Source organism: Ursus arctos, unplaced genomic scaffold (genome assembly GCF_023065955.2).
Source record: "Ursus arctos isolate Adak ecotype North America unplaced genomic scaffold, UrsArc2.0 scaffold_22, whole genome shotgun sequence".
Classification (NCBI taxonomy): Eukaryota; Metazoa; Chordata; class Mammalia; order Carnivora; family Ursidae; genus Ursus; species Ursus arctos.
This window is the reverse complement of record NW_026622897.1, coordinates 52,662,754-52,689,925: the sequence shown is the minus strand read 5'-3', so window position 1 is coordinate 52,689,925 and position 27,172 is coordinate 52,662,754. Positions and strand designations below refer to the sequence as shown.

At 52.0% G+C, this 27,172-nt stretch overlaps 1 protein-coding gene across 1 annotated transcript; it reads left to right on the top strand.

Annotated features, from left to right (window-relative positions):
• The first annotated feature begins 1,992 nt into the window (after nucleotides 1-1,992).
• Nucleotides 1,993-27,172, top strand: MOGAT2 (monoacylglycerol O-acyltransferase 2). Its single transcript, XM_026518124.3, has 6 exons — nucleotides 1,993-2,098; nucleotides 7,401-7,579; nucleotides 22,528-22,732; nucleotides 23,085-23,259; nucleotides 23,895-24,094; nucleotides 25,605-27,172. The coding sequence occupies exons 1-6, from the start codon at nucleotides 2,008-2,010 to the stop codon at nucleotides 25,757-25,759; spliced, it is 1,005 nt and encodes a 334-aa protein (XP_026373909.1). The 5' UTR covers nucleotides 1,993-2,007; the 3' UTR covers nucleotides 25,760-27,172.

The following is a 27,172-nucleotide window of genomic DNA, read 5'->3' as shown; positions in this document are numbered from 1 at the left end:
GGGGGAGGATCAGAGGGAGTGGGACAAGCAGACTCCCTGCTGAGTGCCCACCCTGATGTGAGGCTCAATCCCAAGACCCTGAGATCATGAGCTGAGCCCAAATCAAGAGTAGGCTGCCCAACCAACTGAGCCACCCAGGCGCCCCTCCCCAAGATACGTGTTAACAATCATTCTCCAAGCATATGGCCCACTGATACACATCTGAAGGGTCTCATGACTAAGGTTTAATTAGACAGTAATAAATGACCTTTTCCTAACAACAGCTACTCTCTCGAGGTCCTGAAAACCTTGCTTCCAAAATTCCTTAGAGACTGACACTATCCCTAACCCTTTCCCAACTTGAAAGTATATAATCAGTCACAAACCCCAGTGCAGCTCTTTCTGCCCACGGGTCCTGTCCCTGTGCTTTAATAAAACCACGTTTTTGCACTAAAGATGTCTCAAGAACTGCTTGTTGGCTGTTGGCTCTGAACCCCACCATTTCCTACATCATGGATGACTCTCAAAAATATAATCTTGAGCCAAAGAAGCCAGTCCCCAAAGAGTATATCCTGTAAGCTTCACTTTTCATGGAGTTCAAAAGCAGAGGTGAGGATGGTGGTGCCTACAGGGAGGAGGAGAGTGGCTGGCGAGGACACAGAGTGCTGGTCATTTTCTATTTGTTGATCAGAGTGGTAGTTCTGTGAGCATGTTCACTTTGTGAAGGTGCGTTACTCTGTACACTTCAGATTTGTGCATTTTACTGCATGTTGACTACACTTCGGTTCAAAGTGTATATGTAAAAGGAGAGATTTAGAAGAATTGGCCAACAGTGATGTGGATGGAGGGGGACAGAAAGAAAGAGTCTAGTGTGACTCTACGGGTTTGGCCCGAGGAGCCAAGTTCATGGAGTTACCCTTCACTGAGACGGCAAAGATTAGAGGAAAATTTGGCATGGCAGGTGAGGGGAAATCAAATGTGGTCTTAGACATTCTATGATGGAGGTGCCCAGGAGGCTTCCAAGTGAAGATGTCAAGTAGCCACCTAGCTATCCCAGCCAGGAACCCGGGGGGATGGCAGAGCTGGAGATGGAGATTTGAAAATCTTCATTGTGTAGGTAGACTACAAGGCCATGAGTGTCCATGAGATCTCTACAGGAGGGAATGTGAAGAGAAGAAGAGGGGGTAGGAGGGTGCTCAAACCTTTCATCTGGTAAAGGATAAGAGCCACAAAGGAGACCAAGGAGCTGTCAGAGAGACAGGACGGAAACCAGGAGAGCCCGCTGTCCATTGCCCGGGTGGTTTCAAGGAGTGGGGAGTGATTAACCGTGCTGATAGGGTAAGATGAGAGCTGAGAATCGACCCGGGATTTAGCAACATAGAGGCCATTGGTGAACTTGCCAAGGGTAGTTCCATGGACAAGTGGCATCTGAAGTATGGAGTAGGGGAAGACAGAAAGGAAGGTGAAGGCATGGGATGCAGACAGCTCTTCCAAGAGTGTTGCCATGCAGGCAAGCTGAGAAATGGGGCAGGAGGTGGAGGAGATGGTGGGGCCCAGGAATTTTTAGGTGAGAGCTATTACTGCACATTTGCGGAGGGGGGAGCAGTCCACACGGTAGGAGAGCGGGGAGATAATCATTGGAGCCAGGTCATTGGACAGATGAAGACAGGATTGCATTAGTCTACTTGGGGCTTTACCTTCCAAATGAAGGGCAAGATTCAAGCGAACAGAGAAAGGTCGTTGGCAGAAACGCCATTGCGTGAGGAGGCAACTGCCTTCGGTAAGGTTATACGCTTCCTTTTGTTCCTCCTTCCTTCTAGGCCCAGGGCAGGTGGTTTCAAAGGTTTCCCGTAGGAAGGTCTCCCTGCCACCTTAGAGGCAGAGGCCTTGAGGCTGGGTGGGGCTGGGTGGGGCACGCTCCTCTCCCCATCCCCCACAAATGCTTGTGCAACCTCCAGTATCAACAAAAATCAGTTGGTGTCTCGGATCACAGCAGTGCTCAGAGAAGCCTCTGTCAGAGGAGCCAGCATGGTGAAGTTTGCACCGCTGTTCGTGCCATGGGAGCGCAGGCTGCAGACCTTCATGGTCCTGCAGTGGGTCTTCTCCTTCCTGGTCCTGGGTAAGGCGAGCTGGGCTGGGAGCTGGGAGACCATGGGCACCTGCCACTCCAGGGGCACACAGTGCATTGACAGTGGAAAGACGTTCATCCTAAAGGGGGCTTTGCTGCACTCAGAGCCCCTGCCCATAGAGTCCCTTGCCCGGAGTCCTCTGGTATGAAACGGCATGGGGATAAGGTGGGGCAGAAGCCATTGCCTGTGGCTTTGGACAGGTTACGAGCTTTCCACCTTAGTACTAGGACAGAGACCCTGCCTCAGGCTGCCTGGAAGTGGTGTGGGGAAGGATCTAGGTGCTTGTGGGAAAGTTCCAGCCACTGTGGGGCCTCTCAGAGGGAATGGATTTCCTTCCTTCCTTTCAGAGAGGAGCAAACAGACTGCTAGGCGGGGAAAGAGAAGGGAACAGGGAAAGCATAGGAGTGCAAGAGAAGCTACGGACTGCCAGGGGATTGGGGCATGAGCGGTGTCCCAGGAGAGCCTGGGTCAGACCCTGGCTGGGCAAGCGACCAGCTGCGTGACCTCTGTGGGTCTCTAGTTCATCAGCTGCGGATGGTCTCCCCACACCACCCACACCGGGAGCACACTGATGGTGGCCCGGGAGACCACACTTGCCCAAACTCCGCTCTGCGAAGGGAACACTTTTGAGGAGGGCCCAGGCTGAGCACGGGGAGAGAGTGCCTGGGGGAGTGTGGGATTCTCCATGTCCTCCCAGCACGACATGGGGTAGGTTCTGCTCCCCCCGGGGCTGCCGTTCGGCCTGTGCCCGGGTGCGACTATCCTGGTGTGACAGTATGGGTGTACTCCGTACATGTTAGTCAAATCTCTCTCTCTCTCTGACACACACACACACACACACACACACACACACACCCCAGGTGCTCCCTCAGGACCTCCTCACGATTCTGCCGCTGAAGGATTCACCCCCAGCAAAGCAGGACTCTAGCATCCTGTATCCCTTATGATTCATCTGTGCCTCTGTCCCAAGGGTTGTTAAACATTTTAAATATCCTGGGTTATCCCCATTACACAGATGGGCAGAGAAACTAAGTACCTTAACTGCCCAAGGTTGTAGGTCTGGAGTCCTGGGCTCCTTCTACAACGAATGGAACAGGGAAGGAGGGGCCGAGACAGGAGAGAGGGCGACGGGTGTGGGAGGAGGTGGGGCTAAGAGGCTAAGGGGCAGGTGGAGACAGCCTGGGGAAGGAGGCCTAGCCTAGGGCAGGCTCTGCTGGCTCCTGGACAAAGGTCCCTGGGGCCTGGAGGTAGGCTGTGGCCGAGGGATCGCAGGGTATCGATAAGGTTCGTGAGGCGCTGCACGCCTTGTGTGAGCTTTGGGAGCCGGAGCATGTTTGATGGTCCTTGCCGCTGCACCCCACCCCGCCTCTGTCCTCCAGCCCTGCAGGCCCGGGGCATAGAAGCCAGGGAATGTCAGGAGCAACCCAGAGAGGTCGTGTAGCCCTGGGCCTGGAGGACTAGAGGGAGGACAGCTGGGAAAAGGGCTCTGGGTCCCCTGGTGCCCCCAGAATAGGAGGTTTTACCGTATCCCTTAACCTGGGGGCAAAGGGGAGCCTCAGAAGGGCTTTAAGTAGGGGAGTGACAAGGTCTAATCTGTGTGTCGCAGTGGAGGGATCTGTTGTGTTTGGAGTGTGGGGGAACAGGCTGATGTAGGGAGTCACCATCCACACCGGGGGGCACCACATTATGGCACATGGGCCGAATCCAGCCCACTGATCGTTCTTGTATTTGTACAGTTTGTGAGCTAAGAAGGACTTTTACAGTTTCGAGGGGTTGTATTTTCAATAATTAGGGACCTATGTATTATCATCCAAGTTGCCTCTTGAGCTGCGAAGTCTAAAATATTGACAATCTGGCCCTTTAAGAAAAAGATTGTCAACCCTGGTCTAGGGAGGCTGGCAGTGGCTGGGGAGAAGTGGCCCCATTCAGGTGCTGTTTAGGAGATGGGGGCACGGGGCAGGATTGAAAGGCTGGCCAGAGAGTAAGGGCTTCCACGGGAAGAGTAAAGACTTTGCGCATCTCCTGAACAGCTCCTTCCCACTGGAGTCAGAGGAGGCATTTCAGGGAGTGGTAGAGGCCAGAGAAGTGGCTAGAGAGGTCAACTAGGACCTGTCACTAAGGACTTAGGGCCAACAGCCAAATACTTCCCAAGTGGGTAACTTATTTACTGTTTCCTCTCCTCTATAACTCAAGAGCCTTTCAGACAGTTTGTCTTGTCCTCAACTACATCTCCCGCTCCTACAAGAGCGGGAGCCCATGAATGTTTGTTGAGTGAATAAATGGGAGCAAGGTGTAGCCAAAATGATAGATTTGAATCCTAGATCCCATCCCACCAGCTTGCTGTGTGACCTTAGCCAATTAGCATACCCTCTCTGGACCTTAGTAAAGTGGGGTTTAAAATTTTTCCTTCTCCGAGTTGTGAGGATTAAGCGAAAGAAAGTGTCTCCCTTCCTAAGTGACCCAATAGTCTTCAGTTTTGCCTGCTCAGAGGAGTTGAAGGGTGAGCTGAGGGTGAGGGATGGTGGTATGGGGGAGGCCTTTCTGGTCAAGTGCAAAAGACTTGTGTGTTTTATCCTAATCTCTTCTTCTGACTGCAAAACTAATATGTGCCCTTGTAAAAGTTTCAAACATGTATGTCCTAAAAGCAAAAGACTTCCCCAAATCCTACCTTCCAGATAGCCACGATCATTTGTGTCTATTTTCTGGAGCTAGGTTTTTTTTTTTTTTTTTTTTTAAGATTTTATTTATTTGTCAGAGAGAGAGAGAGCACAAGCAGGGAGAGCTGCAGGCAGAGGGAGAAGCAGGCTCCCTACTGAGCAAGGAGCCTGATGCAGAACTTGACCCCAGGACCCTGGGATCATGACCTGAGCCGAAGGCAGCCGCCTAACCAACTGAGCCGGCCAGGCGCCCTTGGAGCTGGTTTTCTTACAGTGGGAGCCACCCACGCAGGCTTCTGATTTTGCCCAAGGGGAGAGAGGCCTAGCTGGGTTTCTTTAATTTTTTTTCCACATTAAACAGTTTTAATAAGGAAAAGGGAATAAATAAAACACACTCAGGCTCCCTGCCGTCCTTGTCCCCCATATCCTGTCTCCTCCTTCGGGAGCCGTGGGATCCTTTTCTCCTCTACGCGTGTGCGGCTGTATTTCTACGTGCCAGTGTTCTTTTTTTTAAAGATTTTATATATTTATTTGACAGAGAGAAAGACAGCCAGCGAGAGAGGGAACACAAGCAGGGGGAGTGGAAGAGGAAGAAGCAGGCTCACAGGGAGGAGCCTGATGCGGGGCACGACTGAGCCACCCAGGCGCCCCCAGTGTTCTTTTTCATACAAATGGTGGCATTTTAGTCCCGCTCTTCTACGACTTTCTCTTGCAAGGTTTTTATTAAAAAATATTTAAGACAAACAAAAAGGTAACCAACCTGCCAACGGTTAATGGTCCTTTCCCGCCCCCTCAAGGAACAGCAAGGCCTCTATGAGGATAAAATACAGGCTGCTCTTTGAGACTGGCTGGCAGGTCTGGGAGTAGGAGGACATGCTGGAGGGAAGGACTGTCCCTGGGAGCTTTGAGTCGTGACTCGGGGCTACCACGTCTTCTAGGTTTTCTAGAGAAATCAGATATCAGGGTTTGTCTGTGAAGCTTCCCCATTCTACGTTATGAGTAACTAATTCAATAGTATCTTAAAATACAGTGCAAAGGAGGAAGCAGCGCAAGTGGCCATTGGTGCACGGACAGATGAACGCATAAACGTGTGGTGGGTACGTGCCGTAGGATGGTGTCGAGCCTCAGGAGGGAAGGAAATTCTGACGCACACCGCAGCATGGATGGCATGAGTGGGCCATCAGGGCATCATGCGAAGTGGCATAAGTCAGTCACCAAAAGACAACTACTTCATGATTCTTCTAAATGAGGTTCCCAGAACAGTCATGTTTGTAGAGACAGAAAAGCAAATGGTGGCCGGCAGGGGCTGGGGGAGGGGGCACAGGGCCGGGTGGTGGTGACGGCTACACCCCAGTGGGAATGGAGTTACTGCCGCTGAACTGTATGCTTAACAGTGGTTAAGGTGATACATGTTATGTTATGTTATGCGTCTTTTATCACAAGAACAATTTAAACAACAATTTAAAAAACAAAGTGTCCCGAATGTGACCCTGGCACGTCAGGGCGGGACTTGGTGTCTGTTACTCACAGGCGCCCACCAGCACCTGGCCCATGAGAGATGCTCTGTGTAAAGTGGACATCTGTGAACATCCTCCAACTTAGGAGCTCTACCACTGTTCAGACTGGGTCAAAAGTCCCCTCCTCCAGGAAACCTGCCAGGAATGACAGGCCCAGTCCACCCACCTTTCAAATAGAATATACAACTGGAAGCTGACCTTCTTTATAGAGGATGAGTGCATGGTGTTGAGTGGAAGAAATGGAATGGGGAAAGAGCCATATTCTCTGGGAATATTCTTTCGGTCAGCATCAGATTAGGGATGGCCCACAGACCGGCTGACCCTGAGATGAAGCTGGGATTAGCCTATGTAAGTGACCCGGAACTGTAGGTCAGAGGGGGGAGTTCCTCACTGGGCCTGGTCCTAGCCCTGCTACACCCCTGAGCCACGGGGCAGCCAGCGGTTGGCCTCTTTCTCCCTCCCTCTTTCACCGGGAAAGGGCACCGCAGGAAGGAGGAATCAGCATGAGCAAAAACTTAGGGATTGAAGGGGCTCCACGAGCTGTAAGAAGACGGAGATTAGTGTGGCCAGAGCACTGGGGGTGCCTGTGCGCGAGGAGAGGCTGAAGCAGGGGGCGGGTAGGGCCAGCTCATGGAGAGCTTGAACGCTGTTCCTTGAAGTTACGGGCAAGTCAGGGAGGGGTTTTAAAGAGAGGAGGATCTGGCCAGATTTATCTGTGGAAAGATGGGGCAGAGGGTGGGCAGAAAGACTGTCTCCGTGTTCTCTGAGGTCCCAAAAGATGGAAAGTAGAAACAGATAATGCAATCCGTTGTCACCTGGTGAATGCAGACTACTTCCGTGGAGAGAGGGAGGTGGCGGGGGGGGGGCAGGTGAACAAGGGCTCCAGGACAGTGGGAACAATGAGTTTTGAAGTGGGGCCTACCTAGGTTCCAGTCTGTGCTCCCAGTGAGACGTCGGCGGGCTGGCGGGCGCATTCACTCTCTCCGTAAAGGCGTGGGAAGCTCATCTCTTGCTCCCGGGGCCGCGGGCTGGTCGGGACAGTGCTGCTAGCCCTGGGCATGTGGATGGCCTCACCTCCTTCCCCTCGGACCTCTGACGGCTCCTACTTCCCTCCCCAGCCCAGATCTGCACCGCGGTCTTCATCGGCCTCCTGTTCACAAGATTCTGGTTGGTCAGTGTCCTGTATGCCACCTGGTGGTACCTGGACCGAGACAGGCCATGGCAGGGGGGCAGGCCCCTCAAAGCCATAAGGCGCTGCTTCCTATGGAAGTACATGAGGGACTACTTCCCCGTGTCGGTGAGTACTGGGGCTGGTGGGATGCATCCGTCTTCACTGCCGTCGCGCGGCCCAGGCTGCAGGGAGCGGAGTGCCGGGCTGCAAGAGAGGGGCCAGGGCTTGCACCACTATGTGGCCTGGGGAGGAGTCCAGCTTCTCCCTGGCTGTGGTTTCCCAGGGCTGGGAAATGTCAGGGTTTGAAGGAGCTCTGTGGACGAACAGTGTGGCACATACGTGTATCTTACAGGTGTGAACCCTCAGCAGCCAGGTGGGGGGTGAATGTAAGAAACTCACGGTCCTAAGGGACCATCAAGCCTCACACTTCATCAGATGGGGAGAATGACACCCCGAGAGGGACAAAGGTGTGACCAACTCCTCATGACAAGGTCTTCCGGTTTTAGAGTGTATGCATTAACTATGGGGGAAGGAGCAGGGGAGGGAGCCCTGCACTGGTTCTCAGTTCTATCCTACCCCCAACTCCAGATTGCTGGGTGTCCTCGAACAAAACCTCGCCCCATTCTGAGCCTCAGTTTCCCCATGTATCCAGAAAGAAGACTGACCCCTTCTCCTCTGAGCACGTTTGAATCTCTCACTCTCATCTCATTTCATCCCATCGTGGATACTTGACCCTGGATCCTATCGTGGATACTTGACCTTGGACTCAAATGTCAGTCCTGAGTGAACAGACCCGTTGGCTCCTTTACTGAATCCCAGACAGACTGAACCCTGGGACTCGAGCACCTGGGCAGGGCTGGCTTATTGGCTGGATGGGACAGGGGGAAAGGCAGTGGGGAACACGGAGAGGTGCCAGGCAGGGGCAGCTGGCCGTCCCCTGGCAACAGGAGAAGAAAGGCATAAAGAGGCCTCTGGAGCAGGACAGACTAATGCCAGCACCGCCGCAGCCCATGGTGACCTCAGGAGAGTTTCATAGCCTCTCTTAGCCACTGTGTCCTGCTGTGTAATGTGGAGATGCTGCCACACATGTCACTGAGTTGGGCGGGTTCACTGAGCTGGCAGGAATGCCCCATGCAGGTTGGCAGGACACTAGGAGCTAGTATTACGTGCCTGAGTCAGTGGGAGCGTGGAGAAGCGTGCACGTGGCTGTGGTCTGGGGAGGGCTCTGACAGCCCAGAGCCAGGCTGCTCTGACCTTCACACCTGCCCGGCTTCTCCCACCCCATCCTGGAGCTCCACCTCTTCCCGCCCCTCCCGGCTTTAGGTCCCCCGCAGGTATCACAGAGGTTCAACAACTCGCTGACTCGCGGGCACTCAGCGGCAGACTCAGGGCTCCCGCTTTGCTCCCTTCTGGGGCCGGCGAGGACTAGCGAAATCTGGACAAGAGCTGGCGTATGAAGCCCCGAGCACCACAGTGAGCAGGGCCTCCTGGGCAAAGGGCAAGGGTGGGACAGGGGCAGGGCGTAGGGCATCAGGGCAGGGGCGGGGCTAAGGGCAGGAAGTTGGCTGGCAGAGAGTTCCACGCTCATGAGGGGTGATAGGTGTTGAAGGGCAGGGTGAATGGGCAGTGCTGAGCTAACCTGGGCATCCAGGTTGGGGGAGGTCTTCTCGTATTTGCGTCCAGGAAATTGTCAGCAAAGATAGGCAGGGTCTGTGCCCATCCTATCCACTGCCCTTCCTGACCCTCCCCTAGCCAGGCAGCCCTTGAGGAGGGTTTCTCAACCTTGGCACTACTGACCCCGGTGAGACGCTGCCCTGACCTGCCGCAATGCTGTGCGTAGTGTTTCAGGGTTGTTGCCCACAGCAGGCCCGTTGCCTCACCCCGGCAGAGGGTGGGCAGTACCACCACGTGGCCAGCAGAAGGCGAGATGGCATGCACTTTGACTTGGCCTGGCCTAGCCTGGGAGCCTGCGGGGCTGGGGCCCACTGATTCCCTTCCCCGCCTCCTCTCAGGAGACCCTCCCACTGTTCACACACCTTGACAGCCCCGGCCCTGCTGGGATTTTGGGGGCGGGGGAGGCAGGTAACTCTCCCGCACACATCCACAGGCCTCTGCGCTCCCCTGTCCAATGAGCGTAGATTTCTGAGCTTCTATCAGCTCTTAGTGTCATTTTATGAACAAGCATCTATGGATGGAATTCCAAGCCAGATTAGGAAACTTTCGGGCCTTGCAGCTTTCTAAACTCACAGCAGGCTTCCTAAAGAGCTAAAATGATGAAGAATCAGATGATCTTTCACACAGGAGGCACTGATCCCACCTCATGCTGAAGACCGGCCCCAGAGCTGGGTTTCCCCTGCGAAGATTTCATCATCCCGGAGTACACAGTGTCTACGCAGGCCAAGGCCTGAGGAGGGATGGAGTGCTCCGGCCGGGCTGTGACCTGGTGTCAGGAAACGCTGCAGACCCGGGGCAGAGCAGGACACCTCCCCACACACACCTGGGACTTCCCTCAGTTCCTCTATAGCCCTTCGGGCATCACTAGGGACTTCATGCCCTCCCTCCCCACCCCCCACCCCCAGCATACTGGGGGCTCTCAACTGGAGTCAGAAGTAGGGGGGTAGCCAGCCGCCTACCCAGGACAGATCTCCAGCTTACACTTGGACAGAGTGACACTTCCTCCTGTGAAGACTCCTTTCATCACAGGAGGGCTCTGCCTGGGGGAAGGTCTTTCTTCACACAGAGCTGTGCTTGTCCTGACCCCTCTCCCACGGCTCCTACCTCTGCCTTGGGCACAGCTGTTTCCTCAGGCCTCTGGCTGCCATGAAGGGAGGGGCTCCCTACCTGTTCACTTCCTGTCCTTGCTGTCCCTCCCCAGCCAGCAGCTCTCAGAAGGCTTTCTGTGCGCCAGCACATGGACATTTGGGGCTGAATGGGTGTGTGTGCGTGGCGGGGGGTGCCTTCATCCCTGGCCCCTACCCACCAGTAGCACTCCCCTCTACCAGGTGTGACAACCAAAAGCATCTGCAGACATTGCCACATGTCCCCTGGTGGGGTGGGGGAACTGGCCCTGGTTGAGAACGGCTCTGGAGCCTGAGGTCTGTCTCCACAACTCCTCCCTCCCACACCATCGAAACCTGACCAGTCAGCCCTTTATCTGGGCTCTGCTTCCACCGACTTCCCTTACAGATCATCCTGCACACAGCAGCTGGAATACCCCTAAAATCAAATCTCATTTTTGCCTAGCCTGTAGGTCCCTGGACCCCGGACCCCTGCTCATGCCTCACCTGCCCCCTTTGCCATCCAAGTTCTCCAGGCATGAGCTGTGTCCCCTAGGCTGGTACCCTTACTGGAAGTGCACCCCTTCGCCCCCTTAATCCCCCACTTTTCTTTCTTTCTTTCTTTCTTTCTTTCTTTCTTTCTTTCTTTCTTTCTTTCTTTCTTTTCTTTCTTTCTAAAGATTTTATTTATTTATCAGAGAGCGAGGGGCACAAGTAGGGGAAGCAGCAGGCAGAGGGGGAAACAGGCTCCCCGCTGAGCAGGGAGCTGGATGCAGAACTCTATCCTAGGACCCTGGGATCATGAGCTGAGCTGAAAGCAGATGCTTAACCGATCGAGCCACCCAGGCGTCCCCCTTGCCCACCACTTTTCTCCTGGGGACTCCTACAAGACGATAGAGCCTGTAGGTTATAAGCACAGAGCCAGGCTGCCTGGGGTAAAGTCTTGCCTCTGCCACTTTACTAGCTTGTGACCTAGAACCAGTTAATTAACCTTGCATCTCAGTTTCCTCATCTGTAAAATGGGGACATTGCACCAGTACTTCCCTTGCAGAGTGAACAGAAGATGGAGCAAGCCGGGGTACTGAGGTGCCTGGGTGTGGGAGGTGCTGGCAATGTGCTCTACCTGGGGCGTTCTTTCCAGCTCTCCGTGCCCAGCACATCCTGTGTTTCTTCAACAATAACACATCCCCCCCCCCTTTTTTTTAAAGTAGTCTCCACGCCCAGCGTGGAGCCCCAAACAGGGCTTGAATTCATGACCCTGAGATCAAGACCCGAGCTGATATCAAGAGTCGGGGGCTTCAACAACTGAGCCACCCAGGCACCCCTCTAAGATATCCTTAATGGTAAAACATACCAGTATCTTATGTACTGCTAAGAAAAAAAATCCTCCAAAGAAATCGTCAAATGCATCTTGAGAGCATGTTAAGATGCAAAGAAAAGGTGCATCTTAGAATTGAGGGAATATAGCCACAGATGTTAATGGGTGTCTGTTCTGCGAGCACGTGAGTGCAAGGGGGAGAGGGCAGGGCCGAGAACCAGCTGAGAGGCAGGGGCGAGGGGGTCTGAAGCCCGACTTGCGGACATACCTGGGCCGCCAGGGCCAGCAAGAATATCCAAGCCTTTCCTTCCATCTGGCCGTGATGGGAGGAGACAGGGAAGGACCTGAGTCCACACACACACACACACACACACACTCACACACTCACACACTCACACACACACAGTCAAAGGCCTAAAGCTGGAAGGAATTCCTTTGGTTTAAAGGGGTGATTCTCAAACTTTGATATATACCAGAATCCTCTGAAAATCTGCCACAAATCAGATGTCCACGGCCAGAGCCAGACTACTGAATCAGACCTTGCTTGCCCTGCATTTTTTTTTAAGATTTTATTTATTTATGTGACAGAGAGACAGCCAGCGGGAGAGGGAACACAGCAGGGGAGAGGGAGAGGAAGAAGCAGGCTCCCAGCCGAGGAGCCCGATGTGGGACTCGATCCCGGAACGCCGGGATTGCGCCCTGAGCCGAAGGCAGACGCTTAACGACTGCGCTACCCAGGCGCCCCAATTGCCCTGCATTTTTAAACCGCCAAGTAATCGTGGTAAATAAATAGGTCATGAACAGGATCTCCAGGGCCAGGCCCCGGGACAGGGAGGGGCAGGTTGCTAATGCAGGAAGCACCTTCTCCTGAGAGCCCCGGACATTCCAAGTTTGACTCGAAAGGAAACGGCCGCTGAGAGAGTCCAGGTTCCTCTCTGGTTCTGGGACAAAGGCTCTCGCCGGTGCTCTCGGCAGGAGAGAGCGGAACTGAGCTCGGGTCGTCTATGTGGCTTTGGGCAGGTCACTTACCTTTCTGCACCTCAGTTTGCTCAACTGTCGGATGGGTGTCTCACACTGCAGCCCACCTCCTGAGGGCCACGGTTCCACAGGCTAGCGGTGTGGGTGCTTGGTGAACCCTCAAGGAGACATCAGGACAGTGGCCGTCACCGCCGAGGGTGTGAGAGGGCACAAGGGCATTTGTTGAGAGCTGGGCCTGGGCAGACAGGGCAGAGACACAGCCCGCACTGTCCTCCCTCTCACCCGAGGTCCACATGCCCTCTCCTCCTGCAGGGCTGCGGTCTTCCAGGCCAGGGTTTTGGGGTTCAAAGTAGCAATACCCCTGGGAGAATTGAAAACATGTTCACGCAAAGACTGATAGGCAAGTGTTGGTGGCCACCTTATTTGTAATGGCCATAAGGGTGGAAATAACGTCAATGTCCGTTGAATGACACAACGAACAAAAATATGGTCTATCTACACGGTGGACTAGTTTTCATTCATAAGCAGGAACGAAGTGCTAATCTGTGCTTCGCCGTGGAGGAATCTTGCAAACATTCTGCTAGGAGTGAAAGCAGCCAGACACACAAGGCCACATATCGTGTGATGCCGTTCACATGAAATGCCCAAATACGGCAAGTCCATAGAGACAGGAAGCCAAGGTTGTCAGGGGCTGGGGACAGTCGCGTGACTGCTAATGGGAATGGGGTTTCCCCTTGGGGTGTTGAAAATGCTCTGGAATTACATAGTAGTGATGGTTGTTCACCTTTGAGGTATACTAAAACCACAGAATTGTGTGCTTTAAAAGGGTGAATTTGATGGTGTATGAGTCATATATATATATAGAGAGAGAGAGAGCAAGCTGGCCCACCCCAGAGCCTAGCAGGCTGTCATACCACTGCCTGGTATGCGGCCGGCCACAGCGTGCACGCAGAGGGCCTTCCCCGCACACCATCTGACTTTGCTTAGTCCCACTCTCTCCCCTAGGAGGCCTGAGGGCAGCAAGGCAGAGAACACACGGCTTTACAGACCTCCCCCTCTATGTGTACCTCATCGGAACCCAGTAGCAACCCTGCCAGGGAGGCATTATCAATGTCCTGCGGGACAGAGAGGAAACTGAGGCCTGGTGGCAGAACCTGGGTCTCCTGACTTGCAGCTCAGAGTTCTTTCCCCTGCTGTCGGAAGCCAGGTGACAGGCTGGGACAGGATCGGGAACAGGGGGCCTTCCTTCCAAGGCTGGCCGTATCAGCCTCATGCAATCGAGGGTTCATTCTTTCCTTCCCTCATTCCACAGTCTTTCCAGAGCATCTCCTCTCTTCCAGCCTGTGCTTGGCTCAGGAGACGTAGCAGACAGGTGGTCTCTAGTCTCAAGGCCCTCACGGTGAGGCAGTGCTATCCCTTGGGCACAGGGGACAGATAGAAGAGATTGGCACAGAAGGACAGCAGCAGAGTCCATGTCTAGGGATGGGCGGAAATGGCCCCCTCAGCACACATACTAGGACACGCACATGTGAATGCACAGGCAAATATTGGCACGCATGCCCAGACACAGGCCCTCACATTCAGCAGGGTATTTCTCCATACACAAAGGCTTCTTTATTAAGGATAATCATTCTTTCATTCATTTATTCATTTATACATTCCTTGTTCATTCGAGATCGGTAATATATTCTTGTTTGAAATTCCAAAGGGACGAGGGGTTCCACGGGTGAAAAGTCCCCGCCCAGAAGCAACTAGGACGACTAGTGTTTGGTGTGTCCACGTACAAACAAGTGCATGTCCCCTGTCCCAGCACAGTCAGTGACATTCTGCCCACGTTGTCTTGCCCTTTGCTTTGTCCCGACCAGTGACTGTGGCCATCTTCCCCCGCCAGGCCAAGGAGATCTTCCCCACGCTTCCCTAGGGTTGCCCCGTGCCGCACTGTGCGGATGTTTCGAGAATTTGTCTCAGTGGGCCCTGCTGAGGGACATTGGAGGGGATGCCATGGTTTTGATAGTACCGAAACAGAATGCTTTGGTTAGTAATCTTGTCCACGGGTCATTTGGCACAAGCACAAGAAATTCCGCAGCAGTGGAGTTGCTGGGGTGAAAGATCAGTCACGCTTTTGGGTTGTAGTAGCTGTCGGCAAGTCGTCTTTCTGGAGCTCTTGCAAAATCACCTTCCCCCTGGCCGGGAGAGAGTTCGTGTGCCCGTGCGTCAGTGCAGGGAGCCAGGTGTGTTGGGAGGGTAGCGCCACCAGATGGGTTCCCGAGCAAGCACCTTTCCCACTGAGGATAACCGGAGATTTCTCTGCTCCGGATTTATCTTCATATCCAGTAAGTCCCCACCGAGTGAATGGAAGAGGTTTGTCCTCGTGTGGGAGGCGATGGTCCCTGCAACCGTGGTTCCTGCAGGTTTCTGCAAAGAGTCAGTGGGTAACTGGGGGCCATACTGGGCAGGAGGGTGGGTTGCAGAAACCAAGTCCAGGTGAAGTCCAGGAGAATCCGGGGCCGTCCGGCCTGGATGGGGCAGAGAGGCTCAGGTCCCTGTTGCTGCCCCCCAGGTCCCTCCAGGCTGCTTGGAGGGCAGGCAGCCAGGCCTCTGGGTCCCCAAAGGCAGAGCGAGAATCCTCAGGAAGTCACCCGCTGCAAGTTTTAGCTTGATGATAGGATGAACTTTCACAGCGGCAAAGCTGAGCCAGAGTGAAGGGGCCGGCCCGCGCCCTGGAGGGCAGATTGTGGGGACTGGGCAGTTCCATCAGGCCTCCTGCCAGGGGCTTGGGGCATGGCCTAGGGGCCTCAGGGGCCTTCAGACTCCCATGGCTGTGGCTCCCAGAGAGCAGGGCAGTGTAAAGGGGGCGCCTGCAGTTCCAGGCAGTGTCGGAGAGGGATTGCCCTCCATACACACACACACACACACACACACACACACACATACACACACACACACACACACACACACACACACACATAGAGTCACTGCCTGCAGCAATAATCTTTGCAGACTGGACCACAGAACAGCCTATTCAGTAACGGGTGGGCCGAGAGCAGCATTTGTGAGCTCAGTTCCTGCCCCTCTACCCTCCTCCCCCTTCACCTGGGAGCTGCTAAAGACAACAGCTCTCCTCTCCCAGGCCATCCGCAATGACCGGTGGTCCCTACCTTCCGCTCCATGCTGCAGGCCTGACCAGACCTTGGCAAGTTGCTTGCCAGCAGAGCCCATGGCTCGGGGAAACGCGTGGTCAAGGTCAGTGAAGGTCTGGTGTAGGGGGGGCAGGGAGCCCCAGGGAGACACTTGCTTTGTACAGAAGGGTAAATAGGACTGGAGCCAGCCTTCTGGACTGCACGCTTTTTCAACCGCTCCTGCTATCTCTTGCTAATGCTCACTCCCAGGTCTTAAGTGCCCATTTTTCTTTTTCTTTTTTTTTTTTTTATTTTAATGATTTTTTATTATATTATGTTAGTCACCATACAGTACATCCCCGGCTTCCCATGCAAGGCTCGATGATTCATTAGTTGTGTACAACACCCAGTGCACCATGCAATACGTGCCCTCCCCACTACCCATCACCGGTCTATCCCATTCCCCCACCCCCCCCCCTGAGGTCCTCAGTTTGTTTCTCATAGTCCATAGTCTCTCATGTTTCATTCCCCATTCTGATTACCCCCCTTTCTTTATCCCTTTCTTCCCCTACTGATCATCCTGGTTCTTATGTTCCATAGATGAGAGAAATCATATGATAGTTGTCTTTCTCTGCTTGACTTATTTCACTTAGCATTATCTCCTCCAGTGCCGTCCATGTTGTAGCAAATGTTGAGAACTCGTTCTTTCTGATAGCTGAGTAATATTCCATTGTATATATGGACCACAACTTCTTAATCCAGTCATCTGTTGAAGGGCATCTCGGCTCCTTCCACGATTTAGCTATTGTGGACATTGCTGCTATGAACATTGGGGTGCATATGGCCCTTCTCTTCACTACGTCTGTATCTTTGGGGTAAATACCCAGTAGTGCAATGGCTGGGTCATAGGGTAGCTCAATTTTTAACTTTTTAAGGGACCTCCACACGGTTTTCCAGAGTGGCTGTACCAACTTGCATTCCCACCAACAATGTAGGAGGGATCCCCTTTCTCCACATCCTCTCCAACAATTGTTGTTTCTTGCCTTGTCTATTTTTGCCATTCTAACTGGCGTAAGGTGGTATCTCAGTGTGGTTTTGATTTGAATTTCCTTGATGGCTAATGATTTTGAACATTTTTTCATGTGTCTGTTAGCCATTTGTATGTCTTCATTGGAAAAGTGTCTGTTCATATCTTCTGCCCATTTTTTGATTTATTTGTTTCTCGTGTATTGAGTTTGAGAAGTTCTTTGTAGATCTTGGATACCAGTCCTTTATCTGCAGTGTCATTTGCAAATATATTCTCCCATTCTGTGGGCTGCCTCTTAGTTTTTCTGACTGTTTCCTTGGCTGTGCAGAAACTTTTAATCTTGATGAAGTCCCATAAATTCATTTTATCTTTTGTTTCTCTTCCCTTTGGGGATGTGTCATGAAAAAGATTGCTTTGGCCGATGTCGTAGAGGTTGTTGCCTATGTTCTCCTCTAGAATTTTGATGGATTCCTGTCTCACATCGAGGTCTTTCATCCATTTGGAGTTTATTTTTGTGTATGGTGTGAGAGAGTGGTCAAGTTTCATTCTTTTGCATGTAGCTGTCCAATTTTCCCAGCACCATTTATTGAAGAGACTGTCTTTTTCCCACCGGATGTTTTTTTCCTGCTTTATCAAATATTAGTCGCCCAAAGAGCCGAGGGTCCATTTCTGGGCTCTCTATTCTGTTCCATTGGTCTATGTGTCTGTTTTTGTGCCAGTACCATGCTGTCTTGGTGATCACAGCTTTGTAGTACAGCTCGAAATCCGGCATTGTGATGCCTCCAGCTTTGTTTTTCCTTTTGAACAGTTCCTTGGAGATTCGGGGCCTTTTCTGTTTCCATACAAATTTAAGGACTGTTCGTTCCAGTTCTTTGAAAAATGTCCTCGGTATTTTGATCGGGATAGCATTGAAAGTGTAGATTGCTCTGGGTAGCATGGACATTTTAACTATGTTAATTCTTCCGATCCATGAGCATGGAATATCTTTCCATCTTTTTATGTCTTCCTCAATGTCTTTCAAGAGTGATTTATAGTTTCTAGAATATAGGTCCTTTACGTCTCTGGTTAAGTTAATTCCAAGGTAACGTATGGTTTTTGGTGCTATTGTAAATGGCATGGATTCCCTAATTTCTCTTTCTTCGGTCTCGTTATTCGTGTATAGAAATGCAACTGATTTCTGAGCATTGATTTTGTATCCTGCCACGTTACTGAATTGCTCTATAACTTCTAATAGTTTGGGAGTGGCTTCTTTTGGGTTTTCCATATAGAGTATCATGTCATCTGCAAAGAGAGACATTTTGACTTCTTCTTTGCCGATTTGAATACCTTTGATCCCTTTTTGTCGTCTGATTGCTGTTGCAAGGACTTCTAGTACTATGTTGAATAATAGTGGCGAGAGTGGGCATCCTTGTCGAGTTCCTGATCTTAAGGGAAAGGCTTCCAGCTTTTCCCCATTGAGAATAATATTTGCAGTAGGCTTTTCATAGATGGCTTTTATGAGATTGAGAAATGTACCTTCTATTCCTACACTCTGAAGGTTTTAATCAGGAAAGGATGCTGTATTTTGTCAAATGCTTTTTCGGCATCGATTGAGAGGATCATATGGTTCCTGAGTCTTTTCTTGTTGATATGATGTATCACGCTGATTGATTTGCGAATATTGAACCACGCTTGCATCCCAGGTATGAATCCCACTTGATCATGATGGATAATCCTTTTAATGTACTGTTGGATTCTATTAGCAAGTATCTTGTTGAGGATTTTGGCGTCCATATTCATTAGGGAAATCGGTCTGTAATTCTCCTTTTTGAGGGGGTCTTTGCCTGGTTTGGGGATCAAGGTAATATTGGCCTCATAGAATGAGTTTGGTAGCTTTCCTTCTGTTTCTATTTTTTGAAATAGCTTTAGGAGAATAGGTATTATTTCTTCTTTGAATGTTTGGTAGAATTCCCCAGGAAAACCGTCCGGGCCTGGAGTTTTGTTATTTGGAAGGTTGTTTATCACTGACTCAATTTCTTCATAATTAATTGGCCTGTTTAAGGAATCAATTTCTTCCGGTTTCAATCTTGGTAGTTTATAGGTTTCCAGGAAGGATTCCATCTCTTCCAGATTGCTTAGTTTATTGGCATATAGCTGTTGATAAAAATTTCTAATAATCTTTCCAATTTCAATGGTGCTCGTCGTGACCTCTCCTTTTTCATTCATAATTTTATTAATTTGGGTCCTTTCTCTATTCTTTTGGATAAGTCTTGCCAGTGGTCTGTCAATTTTATTGATTCTCTCAAAGAACCAGCTTCTAGTCCTGTTGATCTGCTCTACTGTACTTCTGGTTTCTGCTTGATTGATTTCAGCTCTAATTTTGGTCAACTGCTTCCTCGTGTGTGGATTAGGTCTGTCTCCCTCTGTTGCTGTTCCAGCTTCTTGAGGTGAGAATATAAAAACTGCATTTTAGATTTTTCTATTCTTTTGAGTGAGGCTTGGATGGCTATGTATTTCCCCCTTAGGACTGCCTTTGCAGTATCCCATAGGTTTTGGACTGTTGTATTTTCATTCTCATTGGTCTCCATAAATTGTTTAATTTGATTTTTGATTTCCTGGTTTATCGAGTCATTCCTGAGCAGGATGGTTCTTAGTCTCCAAGTGTTTGAGTTTCTTCCAAATTTTTCCTTGTGGTTGAGTTCCAATTTCAGAGCGTTGTGGTCTGAGAATATGCAGGGGATAATTTCAATCTTTTGGTATCGGTTGAGACCTGTTTTGTGTCCCAGAACATGGTCTATTCTTCAGAATGTTCCATGGGCATTAGAATAGAATGAGTATTCTTTGGTTCTGGGGTGTAGTGTTCTATATATATCTATGAGGTCCAACTCATTGAGTATGGCATTCAAAGCCTTTGATTCTTTGCTTAGTTTTTGCCAGGGTGTTCTGTCTATTTCTGAGAGTGGAGTGTTGAGGTCCCCTACTATTAATGTATTTTTATTTATATGTCTCTTTATTCTGGTTAAGAGTTGGCTTGTGTATCTTGCTGCTCCCCTGTTGGGGGCATATATATTTATAATTGTCATATCCACTTGTTGAATACTTCCCTTAAGAATAATATAGTGCCCTTCTGCGTCTCTAACTATAGTCTGTAGTTTAAAATCCAATTTATCTGATATGAGAATTGCTACCCCAGCTTTCTTTTGAGGTCCATTTGCGTGAAAGATGGTACTCCATCCCCTTACTCTCAGTCTGAATGCATCTTTGGGTTCGAAATGTGTCTCTTGTAGACAGCAAATGGATGGGTCATTTCTTTTTATCCAATCTGCAACCCTGTGGCGTTTTATGGGATGGTTCAAACCATTTACATTAAGACTGATTACTGAGAGATATGATTTTAATGATGCCATGTTGCCAGTAAAGTCTTTGTTTGTATTGGCTGTGACTTTCTGTTCTGTATCACTCTTGGGGCCTTTTTACTTTTATAGAACCCCCCGTAATATCTCCTGTAGGGCTGGTTTCGTGGTTACAAAGTTGGTTAGTGACTGGCGATTCTGAAATGTCTTTATTTCTCCATCAATTCTGAATGACAGCCTTGCTGGATAAAGGATCCTTGGCTGCATGTTTTTCTCTGAAAGAGCTTTAAATATGCTCCCCCAACCCTTTCTCTCATTCCAGGTCTGTGTACACAGGTCTGACGTAATTCTGATGCCTTTGCCTTGGTACGTGAGAAATTTCTTTGCCCTGGCCACTTTCAATACTGTATCCTTGCATCTAATATTTGCGAATTGCACTATGACGTGACGTGGTGTAGGTTTGTCATGGTTGAGCTTGGGAGGGGTCCTCTCTGCCTCTTGGACACGAATATTTGTTTCCCTCGCTAGATTAGGGAAGTTTTCAGCTACAATTTGTTCAAATATCTCTTCTAGACCTCTGTTTTTCTCCACCCCCTCGGGGATGCCGATGATTCTAACATTGGATCGTTTCATTGAGTCAGTAATCTCCCGTAACCTACATTCGTGGGTGTGGATTTTTTTAAGACCATCTTCTATTTTCATTTTTTCCTCTATTAACCCATCCTCCAATTCACTAACCCGTTCCTCTGCTTCTGCGACCCTGGCCGTCAGAGCCTCTAGTTTTGCCTGCATTTGGCTCATAGAATTTTTAATTTCTGTCAGATTCGCTCTCATTTCTGTCCTTAGGGATTCTATATTCTCAGTAACCTTTTCGTTAATAGTTTTTTCAATTCTACTCATCATTTTGACCATCGTTACTCTGAATTCCATTTCTGATACTTTGGTTACATCCATATCCATTATTTCTGTGGCAGAGGCCACAGACTCACTGTCTTTTCTTTGCTGGGGGGGGGGCTTCTCCTTCTTGTCATTCTGATGAGGAGAGGTTGCGGGGTTGTCCAGAGCCCAAATTATTGACTGGGTCCCAGGCCGTGCCCCTTGTTTTATAGGGATCTTAGGGATGTGGGCTTCTTCTTTAAAGATTTTATTTATTTATTTATGTGGCAGCCAACCAGCGAGAGAGGGAACAGAAGCAGGGGAGTGGGAGAGGAAGAAGCAGGCTCCCAGCGGAGGAGCCCGATGAGGGACTCCTTTCCGGAACGCCGGGATCACGCCCTAAGCCGAAGACAGGCGCTCAATGACTGCGCCACCCAGGCGCCCGGGTTGTGGGCTTCTTGATTTTTCAGCCTGCCTTCTGTGTTCTGGGGGAAGGGCCTGCCGCGCCGATACTCAGGCAGCCATGTTTGGGTAGAGTCTCCGCGTCCCCTGCGAGGGGGGATGGGGATGGGCACTCTCTGAGCCGGTATTTCCAGGCTTTTGTTCTCTGGCGGCTTTCCCTGGCGGTTTGCTGTGCCTCTTCTGAGAGTCAGAGCAGCAGTGGCCGAATTTCAGCCTCTGTCACAGAACAGAGGGATTGTGGCCGGTTGTCTACGAATGTTCTGGCCACTTTAACTCTGTTACTGTTGGTGCTGCTCAACGCTGCAGCGTCCCGGGATGTGCGCCCCACACCCGGCGTCCCTGCCCTCACTTCCAGGGCCGGCGCGTCTCTGTCCTTTGTGTTTCTAATGCCGCCAGCCGCCAGCCGCCCCACGCGCTCCCGGAGTTCCCGGTCTGTCTGGATCCAGTGAGCGCACCGGGATTCTGGGGTTCCGCGAGATGCCTGGTGGCGCGCGATCCTGGCTCACGGTCTCAGTCTGCTGTTTCGCGGGTGCCGTCCGAGAGCCCGCCTGCTCCCCCATCCAAGTGGCTACCGCTTCCCGGTGCCCGAACGCGGCGGCTCCCTCCCCCTTCTGTTTATCTTCCGATATCTGTGCACGGTTTCATGGCTCCCCGCTTCGTACCTCAATACTCAGCGCTGGAGATGTTCATTTGTAGAGATCCAGATGCGTCTTCCTGCGTCTCAGGCTGGTTCCGTGGTTGTTTAGGCTGGTCTGGTACCTATCCAGCTCGACTCGGGGGACCGAAGTGCCCATTTTTCTTACACCGAGTTTTGTTAAACCAGGGCCCTTCCAGCGTGGTGGCACCCCTGTGTGTCCCTTTGATGCCTTCGAATAATATCTGGTCCTGTAGTAATCTTGGTAATTTCAGGGTATCACAGACCCAAGGTTCTTAGCAGTCCCGGGAGGTAGGCAGCACAGGGCTAAACGTCCCCATTTTACAGACGAAGAGCCTGAGAGGGAAGCAATTTGTCCAAAGCCAGCTGTGAATCTGAGACGCTGTCTCTGGTTGCATTCACACACCATATCTCAATATTCCTAACAAGCTGAGGCTCAGGGAGAGGGAGTGACTTGCCCAAGGTCACACTGATGAGTGGCACGGTCAGGGTTGGCATGCAAGTCCAGCTCTGGCTTGCTGTCCTTGCAGCTGGTCAAGACTGCTGAGCTGGACCCCTCCCGGAACTACCTTGCCGGCTTCCACCCCCACGGGATCCTGGTGGCTGGAGCCTTTGTCAACCTGTGCACGGAGAGCACAGGCTTCTCTTCGCTCTTCCCGGGCATTCGCCCCCACCTGATGATGCTGAACTTGTGGTTCCGGACCCCTTTCTTCAGGGATTACATCATGTCGGGGGGTGAGTCTTTACAGCCTTGGGTAGCCCAGGAGGGTGAGGCTGGAGGCACGGGACGAGGCATCTTAGCAGGGCTGCAACACTTCCGTACTTCTTGCGAGTGCGTGCGCAGCGGCAGAAGTAGCTAGACCCAGAGAAGTACTCTTCACAGCCGCAGGCAGGACACCGACCTCAGTGAGGGTATTGGGAAAAGGGAGAGGACTCAGTTCTAGTCCTCAGAGGACTCCCTGCTGGAGGGGGCGGGGTGGGGACCCGGGCCTCTGTGGCCACTTTTGGTGGTCTCTCTCTTGGGTCTCATCCACCCCACAACCCCTGCCCCCTTCCCTTGTACCTGACCACCTTCCTCTCTTCCCAGGGCTGGTCACGTCGGACAAGGAGAGCGCTGCTCACCTTCTGAGCAGGAAGGAAGGGGGCAATCTGCTGGCCATCGTTGTGGGGGGTGCCCAGGAGGCACTGAACGCCAGGCCCGGAGCCACCACACTGCTGCTGCGGAACCGCAAGGGCTTCGTCAGGCTCGCCCTGATGCACGGGTATCTGGGGAGAGGGCTCTCGGCTCCGAGGGAGATTGGCGAGGGTTAGATTTTGCCGGGAAGACAGCAGAGACTAGTGCAGATTGTGTCTTGGCAGGGAGAGTTTCAGCCTATTACAATGAAGGTTATGTTTTGGTGAGATACGTACTATGGCATGTCCAAACACCCAGAGAAGATTTCAGAAAGGAGGCTCGGTGATCAAAGGCACTAGGTGGGAAGGGACCTGTCTGCCCAAAGCTGGCACTCGATCCGACGTCTGTGGGATCTGGGAGGATGGGTTTGGGGCACATCACAGAGCTGTTCTACTTTGAAGCGTCTTTGAAGAACACAAGCTAGCTGGGGCCAGAGAGATTTTTCTACAAAGCTCACAGATGTTTTATATCTGGGAGGACTCTCTGAAGCCTTCTGGTCTATCTGTCCTGTTACAACTGGGAGACTGTGGCGCTGCAGGGGGCCAGGACCTGCCCAAGGTCAGAAAGCAAAGCTATGGCAGGGCTGGGAGACCACCCAGGCCTCCTACTGCTGGCCCAGGGCTCTGTCCTCTGCTCCAATTCCTGGTCGCTGGGTCCCTGCAGGAAGCTGGCTGGGGCCTTCTGTGGGACCTTGCACACGTATTCTGGCCTGTGTCTCTCCAGGGCAGCTTTGGTGCCAATCTTCTCCTTCGGGGAGAATGAGATCTTTGACCAGGTTGAGAACAGTCCCGGCTCCTGGTTGCGCCGGATCCAGAACCGGCTGCAGAAGGTCATGGGTATCTCCCTTCCGCTCTTCCATGGCCGCGGCGTCTTCCAGTACAGCTTCGGTCTCCTGCCCTACCGCCAGCCCATCACCACCGTGGGTGAGCCTCGAGCGGCCTGGCTGGAGGTTGGGGTGGGCTACAGGGAAAGGCAGCTTCGGTCTCCTACCCTACTGCCAGCCCATCACCACCGTGGGCGAGCATCGAGCGGCCTGGCTGGGGGTTGGGGCGGGCTACAGGGAAAGAGGCCTGGGCTATGGGCTGCCAGCAGACATGGGTCAGACACATCCTCGCCCTCCTGGAGCTCACATTCTAGATCGGGAAACAGACACTGCTTATCAAGCAGATAAGCCTAAGAGAAGGCACTCTCAAACGGGAACTGTCGCGGACGCACGAAGAGCAGGAGTCACTGCTGATGACAGAGTGCCTGCTGAGTGCCAGACAGCTTCCCTAACACACAGCAGCTCCGTCTACCCTAACAACCTTCAAGATAGGGACTATCATCCCTTTCTCGCTGATGGCAAACTGAGGCTCCGAGAAGTTAAGTAACACGCTGCCTTTGAGTAACAGGGTGGAGGACTGGCTCAGGATCTATTTGACTTTTTGTGATGTTAGAGAAGGAGGGTTTAACTCTGACCCGGAGGATCTAGGAAGGCTTATTGGAGAAGGCGGACGCAAGGCAAGGGCGTTCCAAGTCTACTAGAGTTGGGTGTAGAGTAGGAATCACTACACTTGGATTCGAGCCTGAGGGGTTTCCCTATAAATAACGGGCATGAGCTTCAGCGCGCAGACTCAGCACCACCTTTTTCAGCTCTTGGGACTCCTTGTTTCTTCTTGGATCCCAGCTAGACCCCTCTGATGAAGCCTAGAGAGAGATCCGTTCATCTTTATCCATCCATTTATTTGTGAGTTGAGCACAGACCTGGTGAACCCCCTACACTGCGGCTTTCCCTGTGTACTTGGCAGTATTTTCACGAGTGTTAATAGTGCCGCCACCAGAGCCGTTGCCGAGAGGAGAAGACAGGGGAGCCGCCTTCCCAGCCAGGCGGAACCAGAGGAAGGAGGTCACTTAGTGCTTCCCTAGAGCAAAGCGGGCACCACCGGCCAGATGGAGAGAGGAGGAGGAAGAAGAGCTGTGTGGGCTGTGGGCCCACCTCATCCTAGATCTACAGGTCCTTCTGATCGTGGCATCGTGGGCCCCCAGAACCACGTGGTCCGGACATTAAGAGCATATCCCCAGGATTTAAAAACTGGAACGGATTCTTCCTGGCTCCGTGACCTTGAACAAGTTACTGAGCCTCTCTGAGCCTCCTTGCCCCACCTGTCCACGAGGAATAAATAGTAAGAGCTTCCATCCCCATGAGACCAGGATGAGGATAAAGGAGATAACGCAGGGCAAGCGCCTGGCGAGTTCCACGGCACATTGCAGTGCCCGTGGGTGTTGTTACTGCATCAGGATCTTGGAGGTACCATAACATCTTAGAACCCGTTACCCAGAGTAGGGCTGAAAGGGATGGCAGTAAGCACTTTCCTGCAGGGATGCCCATGGGGAAGGGCCCCTGCAACCCACTGGATCCTGCTCCGGGCCAACGCCCACGTTTGTGTCTTGCAGTGGGAAAGCCCATTGAGGTGCAGAAGACACCGGACCCCTCACAGGAGGAGGTGGACGAGCTGCACCAGCGCTATATGAAGGAGCTGTCCGACCTCTTCGAAGCCCACAAGCTCAAGTACAACGTCCCCGTAGACCAACACCTGGAGTTCTGCTGAGTGCCTCCCCAGAGGGCAGGGTTGGCCTTAGGGAGCCTGGCGGGAGGTGCTGTGATCTGAGAAGGCTTCCTGGAGGCGTCTGTTGAACTTCTTCCTGAACTTCGGCAAATCCAACCACGGCAGGCCCCAAGTCCCAGCTGGCGAGCGGGAGGGGACACCAGGCTCTGGCGCGGGTGTTTTGCACCCCTGCTGTGAAACCCCTGCGAGCCTCCCTGTCCTCAGCCTGCTGCTCTGTGAACGGGAGAGACGGCTGAGAGAGAGGGGTATCTGAGGTCGCAGTCCCCTGTTGCCATGTCACTCAAGACACAGAGAAAGAGAGCGGCAACTGTCACCTGGTTTTTCTTCCTCAGCCTTGAGTAACGACACAAAAGAAGCTGCCTGCTCCAGCCCCATCTCCTACAAGCTCCCTCACCCTGCACCCTGGATGTCTGCGCTCCCCCTCCCCGCACCAGAGAAGAGGCGGTGGCCTTGGAGCCTCTGCACTCATGCTGAACACCGAGTACCGAGCACTGTAGGTTTCTGGGTCCTCTGAGCTGTAGCCTGGCAGCCACAGGGGCCCGAAAGGTCTATAAGGAGAACTGTGCTCTGTCACTGGCTGTATGGTGGTGGACAGACCTCTTCGCCCTCCTTCTGAGCCTCAGTTTCCCTGACTAAGATGAACCCTGAGTCTCAGCTCTGACATTACAGAGGCAGAGAGCTCTGTGAAGCCTCTCTTACTCATCCATTGTAATTTCACCCCCTGACCTTGGCACAGAAGGAGGGGGGTGTCTCTATAAACGTCAGTTCAACAAATGAAATGATTCTATTTTAGCTTTCTTCTGTTCCTCCCCATCCCCCAATAAGGAGGGCTCATCAAAGCCTCTCTTTGGACCCCCAGCCTGGCTTGTGGTCCTGCAGCCATACCTCGTCTTCCCAGAAGGTGGATTAGACAGGGCCAGAGAATGCCATGTTGACTCATCCTTCCCAATCCATTGGCCCCAAGCTTACTACCCCGGTCCTGTTCTGCTGGGCAAGAAAGTTGAGAGACTATGTTAGGACACAGGGCAGACGAGCACAGAGAATGAAGGCCAGACTTGAAGAGTGCATGTTTGTGTGTGCCTGCAGGGTGGGTGAGATGGGGACAGATGCTCCGACGAGAAGATTCTGGATTCCTAGGTTTGGGACATATGTTAGTAGTGAAGGTCAGAATGCCCAGCGGGGACCATACTTGTGACTTTCCCTCACGCTCCAGCAGGGAAGCAGCATCCTTTCCCTCCAGGAGCAAATTATACCCATAACTACAACAGGAGGACATCCGAGAGGTATAAATTTGGGTTTAAATCCTGGCCCATCCCTTTGCAGTGACTCTGGGCAAGACATGTCATTTCCTAACCTCGATTTTGCCATCTGAGAAATAAAGACTACCATACCCAT

What these genes read in the sequence shown, in the direction of transcription:
- MOGAT2 (XM_026518124.3), top strand. Translation starts at nt 2,008, where the DNA reads ATGGTGAAGTTTGCACCGCTGTTCGTGCCATGGGAGCGCAGGCTGCAG. An exon ending in CTTCTCCTTCCTGGTCCTGG is followed by an intron (nt 2,099 to 7,400) that starts GTAAGGCGAGCT and finishes TTCCCTCCCCAG; the next exon opens with CCCAGATCTGCACCGCGGTC. An exon ending in AGGCTCGCCCTGATGCACGG is followed by an intron (nt 23,260 to 23,894) that starts GTATCTGGGGAG and finishes GTGTCTCTCCAG; the next exon opens with GGCAGCTTTGGTGCCAATCT.